General features: G+C 58.0%; 1 protein-coding gene across 3 annotated transcripts in view; it reads left to right on the top strand.

The window, feature by feature from the left end:
* The first annotated feature begins 201 nt into the window (after window positions 1-201).
* The window catches only part of SPTBN4 (spectrin beta, non-erythrocytic 4), a 78,908-nt gene continuing 67,577 nt past the window's right edge, over window positions 202-11,532 (top strand). Inside the window, exons 1-2 of one of the 3 annotated variants that reach the window (XM_070062202.2) lie at window positions 202-665; window positions 2,712-2,898. In XM_070062202.2, the coding sequence (XP_069918303.1) occupies window positions 2,727-2,898 (172 nt within the window). In that variant the 5' untranslated portion in view covers window positions 202-665; window positions 2,712-2,726. Of the gene's footprint in view, window positions 666-734; window positions 1,042-2,711; window positions 2,899-11,532 lie in introns of those variants that run through there. The other 2 variants (XR_011383932.2, XM_070062200.2) reach the window with 2 other exon arrangements.

Below are 11,532 nucleotides of genomic sequence, written 5' to 3'. Positions count from 1 at the left end.
TTAGGCTCGGGGGCGGGACCCTGCAGGTCACGCCCCACCCGGGAAGGGAGCGATTGGGCGGGGCCCCGAGCGTGCGTCAAGCTGAGGCCCCGCCCCCGCGCTCCTGTGCCCGGGGAGGGCCCGGCGCGGCGAGCCACGCCCACAGCCTCCGCAACCTGTCCTCCCTCACACCCCTGTCCCAGTGCCCCGCGGCGGCTGCGGGGCTCCGCGCCCACCCCAGGGCCTTCTCCTACCCGCGAGGAGGCAAAGTGTGCGTGCGTGTGACACCGTGCGGGTCTGTGTACCCGTGCGGCCAACAGCGACTCTCCGCAGCCGCAGAGAGACCCTGACAGCGGAAGACGCCCCGCGCCGTCCCGTGCGTGTGGCCCCGCGTGTGGCCGGCGCCGCTGCCGCCCACTTGTGACCTTGAGGTGGCCCCGTGGGTGCCCGCTTGCGTGACATGGGGTTGACAGGGGCCCTGCGAGGTGTGCGTTAGCGGACAGGGTGGCTACTCCACGGCGCCCGCGTGTGCGGGGAGCGTCTCTGACGCCGGGGCTGCGTTTGCCCGCGTGGCTGTGCGCGTGGCCGTGGAGGATGTGTGACCCTGGGCGAGCAGGGAAAGCCGTGACACGTGCGTGATCGTGTGTGACGCCGTGCGGGTGCTGGCCCCTCCTCAGCGTGACGCGGTGCGTGGTACCGGGACCCCGCCAGACGCCCCCCCCCCGTCCGCTGAGGGACGCCGCGGGTGGGTGCTGGGCGCGTGGGCGGCGCTGCGCGCGACCCCGGGGGCGGCGGTGACGCCACCGCAGCGGCTCGCGGGCGCCGCTGTGCACCACGCGCCGCGGCCCGTGTGTGGCGGCGCGAGGGTCCCGGGGGCGCGCGGGCGCGGCGGCCGCGCGAGCTGAGGGGAGGCGCGGCGGCGGCGGCGGCGCATGCGGGGCCGGCCGCCCGGCGGGGCCGAGCGGAGCCGGGCCGGGCCGGGCCGGGCCGCGGACGCCCACAGGCGGGGCTGTCGGGCGCGGCGAGCAGCGGGGACAGCGGCCCCGGCGGCCGCGGGCCCAGGTGAGCGGCGTTGCGGCCCGGAGCCCCTCCCCCGCGTCTCCCCACCTGCCTGAGCACCCTTCTCCCCCACCGCGCGCCGTGGCCACTGCCGGACCCCCGGGGTCGTCCCCGGCCAGAGGCAGATGGGGAGGTCGAGGACCGAACGAACCCCAGCCCCCAACCCAGGCCAGCCTTGGCGTGGAGCGCGGGTCCTGCCCGCAGGCCTTGTCCTTGCCGGCTGCCTCCCTGGGCTCGGGGAGTGGAGGCGCGGCCGGGGAAGGGTTAACACTTCGGCTCCCACCCGCAGCCCCGGCGTGGCTGGTGCGGGCAGGACACGGCTTCCCAGCTCCCCGCCGCCCTGTCTTCCCTCTCCATTCGATCCGGTAATGGCAGGGCTGCTCCTGGCCTGATGGAGCTCACCAAGGGCTAAGCGCCTGCCCATCCCCGCGTATCCTCCGTGTGGGAAACAGTTGGCATCGCCTTTAGCAGGGAAGGAAACTGAGGCACGCGGGACCCAAGTCAAAGCTCCTGAGTTGAAGATGCAGCAAGGATAAGGCAGGACTGGAACTCATCCCCCCCCCCCCCCCCAGGCCGGAGCAGGCTCGTTGATTTGCTAGGACCCCTGCCCCGGGGCTGGAGGCTGAGAGCTGGAGAGAAGCGGAGAGCTCGCTGTGTACCAGACGCCACGTTCCCTACTTCCCTAACTCCATTCCAAGGCCCCTAGGAAGAGGGTACTGTGGTCATTGCCATTCTGCTGAGGACCAGGCCATGGCCCAGAGAGGGGAAGAGACTTGGCCAAGGTCACACAGCTGTATGCCTGTCTCGGCCTTTCCAAAGAAAGGGAGGTTTTCCTAGGTCTGCCTGAAGGGCCAGCCCCCGCTGCACTGTCCAGTGCCCCGGACTGCGTGCTCTGAGGCTCGCACGTGGACGCCTGCAGGGTCTTCTGGGAAGGGGGCCTTGGCCTGCAGGTGCCCTCCCTTCTCCGTCTTAGAGTCAGGTCTGGGGCCCGGGAAGGTGGAGGCGATGGTGTGCTGCTTAGGGCCCAGCGGGCTCTGCAGCCTCGCAGTGTGTTGGTCAGCTGTTGCCGCAGTACTGCTGCGTAACAAACCACCCCAGAACTCAGAGCTCTGGGTGTGGCCGGCCTGGTCTGTGCTGAGCTCACTCACAGTCGGGATTATAGGGGCGTCCCTGGCTGGCCCTGGCAGGAATGACAGGGGCCTGGGATCTGATCTGGCCCTGACGTGTTTTTCTTGTGATCCTAGAGCACAAGCAGAAACTCGCAAGGTCCCTGGAGTCCCGGGCTGAGGACAGGCGCACTAGCATCTCTGCCTAATTCCGTTCACTAAAGCAGGTCCCGTGGCAAGCCAGGAGTCGAGGGGTGTGGCATGTCTGTCATCCCCAAAGGCGCACCTTGTGTACCCTAGCAGCTGAGGACACCGAAGAGAATCTCAAATAATAATAATAATAATAATAATGGCAGCAATGACGGTGTGCCAAGCCTTTCCACCTGCCAGGCACCGACTTAGATGTTTTCATACAGCCCCGTGAAACAGTCAGGGTGAACGTGCATTATTATGTCCACTTTAAAGACAGAGAAACTGAGGGCTATCGAGGCGGCAGGACTCACAGTCAGGCACGACGGGGCCGAAACCCCTGAGCTCAGGCCCTAAGCTGCCTCTCCCCCTCCCCAGGCCTCATCGATCCCAATGGCGCAGGTGCCAGGGGAAGTGGACAACATGGAGGGGCTGCCCGCCTCCAATAACAACAACCCTGCAGCCCGCTGGGACAGCCCGGATCGGGGCTGGGAGCGGGAGCCGCCGGCCGCCTCCACCGCAGCCGCCTCGCTCTTCGAGTGCTCCCGGATCAAGGCCTTGGCAGGTACCTGGGGAGGAGGGGAGGGGGCTGGGGTGGCCTCTGGGGTCTCAGTGTCCATGCACCTTGGTGGCCAGGAGGGTGAGAATACAAACACTTGGCATTGAATCTGTGGCCAGCACTGCCCAGGGGAACTTAATGGAACTTAATGTGATGTCCAGCATAGCAACCCCTAGTACAAGTGTGGGTGGCTATCAAGTACTTAAGCACGGCCAGTGCTGCCCGAGCGACTGTTTTAAATTTTACGTAGTTGTAATTAATTTACATCTAAGTAGCCGCATGTGGCTCATGGCTGTCATATGGTGCAGCACAGCCCTAGAACCTTAGAAACCTCCCTCTCATACACTTGGATACCTGGGATGATGTAACCCCAAACCCGCAGACTTTCAGACCGGAAGTGTGGATTGTGAGAACTCTGAGGAAGAGTGGCCCGGCCTCCCAGGATGTGTACGGAAGCCCCTGGTCTCGTGCCAGAGGGTGCGGCGGGTCACCCTGCTTACAGCCACACCAGCGAAGGCCAGAGAATCTCACACTCACAGAATCTTAGGACAACAGACCCTCAGGGTGGCAAGCCCTGGAGCCTAGCAGACTCGGAGCTGTTGGATCATTAGCTTGAACCCTGCAGAGTGAAGGCCGGCGCCGCGGCTCACTAGACTAATCCTCCACCTGAGGCGCCAGCACACCAGGTTCTAGTCCCGGTAGGGGCGCCGGATTCTGTCCCGATTGCCCCTCTTCCAGGCCAGCTCTCTGCTGTGGCCCGGGAGTGCAGTGGAGGATGGCCCAAGTGCTTGGGCCCTGCACCCGCATGGGAGACCAGGAGAAGCACTTGGCTCCTGGCTTTGGATCAGCGCAGTGTCTCTCTCTCTGTCTCTCTCTCTCACTGTCCACTCTGCCTGCAAACAAACAAACAAACAAAACACCTGCAGAGTGATGTAACTTCCTAATCATAAACCCTTAAAACAGAAAACGCCCGGGGTGGGCACTTGGCTCACTGGTTGAGATGCCATTTGGGACATATCCCACATCAGAGTACTGGTATACTTTTTTTTTTTTTTTAAGATTTAATTGCCCTTTTTTTTTTTTTTTTTTTTTTGAAGAATACACAGAGAGACAGAGATAGAGAGATCTTCCATCTGCTGGTTCACTCCCCAGATGGCCACAGAGGTTGGGGCTAGGATGATCGGGGGAAGCCAGGAGCTTCATCTGGGTCTCCCATGTGGATGCAGGGGCCCAAGCACTTGGGCCATCCTCTGCGCTTTCCCGGGCCATTAGCAGGGAGCTGGATCAGAAAGCGGAGCAGCTGGGACTGGAACCAGCACCCATATAGGATGCCAGCCTTGCAGGTAGTGGCTTTACCCACTACACCACAATGCCGGCCCCAGTTCAATTTTTTTTTTTTTTTTGACAGGCAGGCAGAGTGGACAGTGAGAGAGAGAGACAGAGAGAAAGGTCTTCCTTTGCCGTTGGTTCACCCGCGCACCACGCTGATCCGATGGCAGGAGCCAGGTACTTATCCTGGTCTCCCATGGGGTGCAGGGCCCAAGCACTTGGGCCATCCTCCACTGTACTCCCTGGCCACAGCAGAGAGATGGCCTGGAAGAGGGGCAACCGAGACAGAATCCGGCGCCCCAACTGGGACTAAACCTGGTGTGCCGGCGCCGCAAGGCGGAGGATTAGCCTAGTGAGCCGCGGTGCCAGCCTTCCAGTTCAAGTTCTGACTCCAACAGCTGGTACTGGGCAGGTCCAAAGCGAGGAGCCAGGAGCCTCCTCTGGGTCTCTCACATGAGTGCAGGGGCCCACGCACTGGGCCGTCCTCTGCGCTTTCCCAGGTGCAGGGGCCCACGCACTGGGCCGTCCTCTGCGGCTTTCCCAGGTGCAGGGGCCCGCGCACTGGGCCGTCCTCTGCGGCTTTCCCAGGTGCCGGGGCCCGCGCACTGGGCTGTCTTCTGCGGCTTTCCAGGTGCAGGGGCCCACGCACTGGGCCGTCTTCTGCGGCTTTCCCAGGTGCCGGGGCCCACGCACTGGGCTGTCTTCTGCGGCTTTCCCAGGTGCATCAGCAGGGGATGGACTCTGGAGGCCGAGCTGGAGGCTCTGGAGGCACTCAGCAATGTGGGGTGCCGGCACCCCCAGTTCCCACAGGGGAGGGGTTCTGGGACCCTCACCAACTCCAACCTCTGCATGTGCTCAAGTCCCTGCTAAGCAACGGCGTAGCGCTTGTAGGTAGCTCACGCATGTCCTCCTGTGCGCGTTAAATGACCTGTGGGTGACTGTCACACCCAACACGGAGTGACTCCCGTGTGAACTGTGCCTTCACTGTGCTGTCTAGGATGTGACGACCCGGAGAACCCTGCACGTCTTAGGTACAGGCGCGATTTTTCAGTTGTCAAATATGTTTGATCCTCGATTGAATCTGTGGATGAGAAGGGCGGAAGGTAGTGAGGCCCTTGGAAGCTTGTAAGATGTCCGGGGACCAGCTCCAGCCATGGAGATTTATGGGCCCAAGTCACCAGCCCTGGTGGAAGTTTCCAGTTTAAAAAGTTCATGCCGGCCGGCACCGCAGCTCACTAGGCCAATCCTCCGCCTAGCGGCGCTGGCACACCGGGTTCTAGTCCCGGTCGGGGCGCCGGATTCTGTCCCGGTTGCCCCTCTTCCAGGCCAGCTCTCTGCTGTGGCCCGGGAGTGCAGTGGAGGATGGCCCAGGTCCTTGGGCCCTGCACCCGCATGGGAGACCAGGAGAAGCACCTGGCTCCTGCCATCGGATCAGCACGATGTGCCGGCCGCAGCGCTCCGGCACGGCGGCCATTCAGCCCTGAGTTGCCAGCTGGAACCCTGGCTTGATGAAAACAGACCCAGTCCGTCTGGAGTCTCACTGGTCTGCAAAATGCAGGCACGTATCAGCCTGGACTTCTGCGGTTATTATTTCATCCCCAGATATTCAGCATCTTCGCAGGGCCTGGCCTGGGCTGGACAATGAAAGGGACAGCGGTGACTGAGCTGTGCTTGCCCCTGTCCTACCAGGGTGCCTGGTCCAGTGGGAGCCACAGATCCAACCAGACACTGATGTCCTGGAGGGGTCAGAGGTCACAGCTTGTTGGGGAGACACAGGCAGAGAGGGCTGTGATGGGGAAGCCCAGGGGCTATAGGAGCCCCAGAAGGCACCTGATCTAGTTTGGAGAATCAAGGAGGGCTTCCTGGAAGAGGTGAGATGTGAATCTTACAGCCGTGCCTCAGAAAGCATGTAGTCTGGAGAAATGTAGAGGTCCCCTTTAAAGAAAAAAAAATTCTCATCCACTTAAATTATTAGAATTATAGGTTTTTTATTTAAAAATATTTATTTTATTGAAATAATTATATTATTGAAAGAGTAATAGTGACTGAGGGAAAGAGAGAGAGCGAGAGATTTTCCATTGACTGGTTCACTCCCCAAATGGCCACAATGGCCAGAGCCCAGAGTTCCATCTAGGTCTTTTACATGGGTGCAGGGGCCCAAGCATGTGGGCCATTCTCTACTGCTTTTCAGCGGGAACTCGAACCCGTGCTCACAGGGGATGCTGGAGCCACAGGCGATGGCTTGACCTGCTGCACCCCAATGCCGAGCCCCTGCTGTTTGTTTCTTGCTTGCTTAATTTCTTCCTTCCTTCCTTCCTTCCTTCCTTCCTTCCTTCCTTCCTTCCTTCCTTCCTTCCTTCCTTCCTTCCTTCCTTTCTTTCTTTCTTTCTTTCTTTCTTTCTTTCTTTCTTTCTTTCTTTCTTTTCTTCTTCCTCTTCCTCTTCTTTTTTTTTTTTTAAGATTTATTTATTTATTTGAAACATTACAGAGAGAAAGGGAGAGAGAGAGAGAGACTCTTCCATCTGCTGGTTTACTTCTCAGGTGGCTACAACAGCCAGGGCTGGGTCAGGCCGGAGCCAGGAGCCAGGAGCTTCATTGGGGTCTCCCACATGGGTGCAGGGGCCCACGAACCATCCTCTGCTGCTTTCCCGGGTGCATTAGCAGGGAGCTGGATTGGAAGTGGAGCAGCCGGGACTTGGACCGGCGCCCATATGGGATGCTGGCACTGCAGGCCACTGTGGCCTCACTGGGGATGCCACTGCGCTGGCTAGGGACCGTGGACATCTTCACCCGCATTAGGACCGAGCCCCCAGCCCTCTAATTCCCGCTGTCACCTCAGTTGCTTCTTCATCACAGCCAGCCAGATAGTTTTAATGTGAATTCTTTCCTTTGCATGTGGGTGATTTTGAAAGGCGTGCGTTGCTGATGTGTGTGTGTGTGTGTGTGTGTGTGTGTGTGAGTGAGACTTTTCATTGTTCTAATAATGTAGCACACCCGTACAGAATGGCAATGGTGCTGTGAGTGCCCACTATTTCCCAGTTTACATGAGAGGACGAAACCCAGACCTAGGAAGAGAATCTAACGGGTGTTGTATGTCAGTAATAAAACACAGGATGTGACAGCCCCGGAAAAGGCCCCTCGGCCGCCCGCCCGCCTGTGACCTCCACCCCAGGGTAAATGCCGTCCTAATTTGTAAAAGCGCAGATTGGTTTTGCTGGTGTTTGAACGTGCCGCCTGTGGAGCCGCACGGCGAGTTCTCTCCCGGCTCTGGCTTCGCTCACTCAGCGTTACACCTGTGAGATCCGCCCAGTCTTGCTCACTCGCAGGGTGTTGCTCCCCAAGGCTGTGCCCTGCTCCACGGTGTGTGTGCACCAGAGTCCATCCACCCACCTCGGCACGTGCACCTGGGTTGCTTTGAATTTGGGGCAATTACAAATGGTGGCATGCTCAACTTTTTTTTTTTTTTTTTAAGATTAATTTATGTATTTGAAAGACAGAGATACAGAGAAAGAGAGAGATCTTTCATCTTCTGATTCACTTTCCAAATGGCCCCAGTGGTTGGGGCTCGGCCAAGCCGATGCCAGGAGCCTGGAACTCCATCTGGGTCTCCTACGTGGGTGCAGGGGCCCAAGGGCTTGGGCCACCTTCCACTCCTCCACTGCTTTCTCAGGCCGTTAGCAGGGAACTGGATTGGAAGTGGAGCAGCCAGGACTTGAACCAGCGCCTGTATAGGATGCCAGTGCTGCAGGCCAGGGCGTTAACCTGCTGTGCCACAGTAGACGCTATCAGCTTTCTAGTATATGATTTTTATTTTACTTTTTTTTTTTTTTTTTCATTTGAAAGAGAGCGAGCGAGTGAGCACTTCCATCCATTGTCTCACTCTCCAAATGCCCACACAGCCAGGGCTGGGTCAGGGAGCCTGGAACTCCGTCCAGGTCCTGCAGGTTGGGGGCAGGGGCCCGGGTACTTGTGCAGGCTGGGGGCAGGGGCCTGGGTACTTAGCCATCACCTGGTGCCTTCCAGGGTGGGCATTAGCGGGAAGCTGGGATTGGGAGCAGGGACATGAACCAGGCGCCCCCATGTGGGACGTGGGTATCCCAAGCAGCATTTTAAGCACTCCACCTAATGCCCACCCCTAGTTCACATTCTTGGGGGGGGGCGTAGGCACGCATTTCTGCAAGAGAAATGGCCGGGTAATGGTCACGGCGTCAGTGTCTGCGGAGCTTCAGTGCAGACTGCCAGGTGGTGTCACTTCACGTCCCCAGAAGCGGTGCCTGAGCACTTCCTTGCTGGGCAGCCTCCCTCCTGTTCTGGAGCGGCTGTGGGCCCTGTTGCCACGCGGCAGGTGTGCACTCCGCTGTGGGCCCTGTTACCATGCAGCGGGTGGGCACTCCGCTGTGGGCCGCCCCGAGACTCACTGCGGGAGTCTGCTCCCAGGGTGCTGGTCATGGAGACTCTCCAAGTCTTTTGCCTACTTTCATGTTCATTTCTTGACCTTTGTCTGATGTTTGTGCAGGAGCACAAGTCTTTTTTTTTTTTTTTTTTGTAAGATTGATTTATTTATTTGAAGGCAGAGTTATAGAGATGCAGAGCCAGAGAGAGAGAGAGAGAGAGAGAGAGAGAGAGAGAGATGTCTTCCTCCCCAGATAGGTGCAATGGCTGGAGCTGTGCTGATCCAAAGCCAGGAGCTAGGAGTTGCTTCTGGGTCTCCCACGCAGGTGCCGGGCCCCAAGGACTTGGGCCATCTTCTACTGCTTTCCCAGGCCGCAGCAGGGAGCTGGATCAGAAGTGGAGTAGCCGGGACTAGAACCAGCATCCATATGGGATGTAGGCACTGCAGGTAGCAGCTTTACCCGCTGTGCCACAGCACCGGCCCCATGGAGCACAAGTCTTTGTCAGATAGATGTGTTGGGAGTATTCTCTCCCACTCAATCACTTGCCTGTCCACTCTCTCAATCAGGCCTTTTGATGAACAGATTTTTTTTTTAACATTTATTTTATTTATTTGAAAGCAGAGGTACAGAGAGAGAGGGAGAGACAGAAAGAGATTTCTTCTATCTGTTGGTTTCACTCCCCAAATGGCAATAGTCGAAGCTGGACCAGGCCAAAACCAGGAGCCTGGAAGTACGTCCTGGTCGCCCACGTGGGAGCAGGGGCCCAAGCACTTGGGCCATCCTCTGCTGCTTTCCCAGGCCATAGCAGAGAGCTGGATTGGAAGAGGAGCAGCCAGGACTCGAACCGGCACCCTCGTAGGATGCTGGCATCTCAGGCAGAGGCTTTAACCCGCTGTGCCTCACACAGAACTGGCTCTGATGGATAAAATTTCTTGATTTTAGGGTAGTCCTATTTAACGAGCACTAACAGTTATATCCTGTGTGGCTAACGTGGTATGTGTCTTGTTTGGGAAATCTGTGCCCACCGTGAGGCCATGGCAACATCTTTGATGGTTTCTTCTAAAAGCTTTGTTGTGTTCCTGGATGCTAGGCCAGCTGGATTCAGCGATGACCTGCTGCTCTGAGCAGCACGGGTCGGGCCTTGCTTGCTTGCCCCTGTGGGCTTCCAGTGGACTCCGCTCCCTCCTGCGCCGCACTGTTGCCTTGCTGTCCATCTGCAAGCCGTGTGCCTATGGGTTTGTACACACAGGCATCACTAATTGATGCAAGATCTTAAGCAATTATTGAAAGAGAGACAGAGATAGATATACATGGATAGCTCTCCCATCTTCTGGTTCACTCTCCAAATGCCTGCAGCGGCCAGGGCTGGGCCAGGCTGGAACCAGGAGGCTGGACCTCCATCTGCATCTCCCGTGTGAGTGCAGGGACCTGGACTGTCACTTACTGTCTCCCAGGAGGAGCAGGAAACCGGAGATGGAAGCAGGGCAGGGACTTGAACCCAGCACTCTAGTATGGGCTGTGGGCCTCCCAAGCCCTCTGTGCCCTAAGGCTCCTCCGTGGTTCTGGGGGCCTCTGATGTGCTACGGGGCCCCCGCCAGTGTTCTGTGGCTGTAAGAGTATCGGAACTGGGCTGAGTCTTAAAGAACAGAGCTTCAGGGCTGTGCACAGTTCGGGGAGGGAGGGGCCGGAACCCGGCTCGGAGCTCGGTACAGGAGACCTGGGCTGCGAACAGCGGGGTGTCAAGGACCCTGCTCGCTGCCACGTGGCTGGGGCTGGGGGAAGCCGAGGATGTGCCCGGCCCTGCGGGCGTCCCCGTGTCCATGACATCAGCTTCACCCAGGGCTCAGGGTGAGTCCTCCGGAGGTGTCTCTGCTGTTAGAAGTGACAGCGCCAGACACCTGGGTCTCTCGCTGCAGGTGTCACAGCACCCGGCCTGCAGTAGTAGTTTTGTGGCCTCTGCATTGATCTGGCCCTGATTCGGATCACTTTAATACTGGTACTGAAAACATACAGAAAATCAAGCCGTGGGCATTGTGAAGTGCCGTGTGCTAGAGAGGCTGGAAACAGGCCAGCGAAGGGCACCCTCTGACCTCTGCTGTGTTCCCTGGGGACGTGTGGCAAGCTCAGCGCTGCAAGACTTTGCTCGGATATTGTCAAACAGATGACGTGGACATGCCTTTTTTTTTTTTTTTAATAAAGCTTTCATTTTAATCCTTAAAAAATTTATTATTCTTTTTTTATTTGAAAGAGTTACAGAGAGAGAGAGGGAGGGATAGAGAGATCTTCCTTTGACTGGTTCACTCCCCAGATGGCTGCAATAGCCGGAGCTGGGCCCATCCAAAGCCAGAAGCCAAAAGCTTCTTCCAGGTCGCCCTCGTGGGTGCTGGGGCCCGAGGACTTTTTTTTTTTTTTTTTTTTTTTTTTTTTTTTAGATTTATTTATTTATTTGAATAGCAGAGTTACAGAGAGAGAGAAGGAGAGGCAGAGAGAAAGAGAGGTCTACTATCTGCTGGTTCACTCCCCAGTTCACTGCAATGGCCAGAGCTGAGCTGATCCAAAACCAGGAGCTAGGAGCTTCCTCTGAGTCTCACATGTGAGTGCAGGGGCCCGAGAACTTGGGCCATCTTCTACTGCTTTCCCAGGCCATGGCAGAGAGCTGGATTGGAAGTGGAGCAGCCAGGACTTGAACTGCTTCCATGTGGGATGGCGGCACTGCAGGTGGTGGTGGCTTTACCAGCTACACCACGGTGCCGGCCCCAGGCCCAAGGACTTGAGCCATCCTCCACTGCTTTCCCAGGTGCAGTAGCAGAGAGCTGGATCAGAAATGGAGCAGCTGGGACTTGAATGAGTGCCCATGTGGGATGCCGGCCTGGGACTTGCTTTGTTAACACGGGCCCTGTTTGTCTTCAAAGAAGCA

The sequence above is a fragment of the Oryctolagus cuniculus genome, chromosome 18 (assembly GCF_051225735.1).
Source record: "Oryctolagus cuniculus isolate XC-2025 breed Fujian yellow rabbit chromosome 18, ASM5122573v1, whole genome shotgun sequence".
Taxonomy (NCBI): domain Eukaryota; kingdom Metazoa; phylum Chordata; class Mammalia; order Lagomorpha; family Leporidae; genus Oryctolagus; species Oryctolagus cuniculus.
This window is presented reverse-complemented; position numbering and strand designations above follow the sequence as displayed.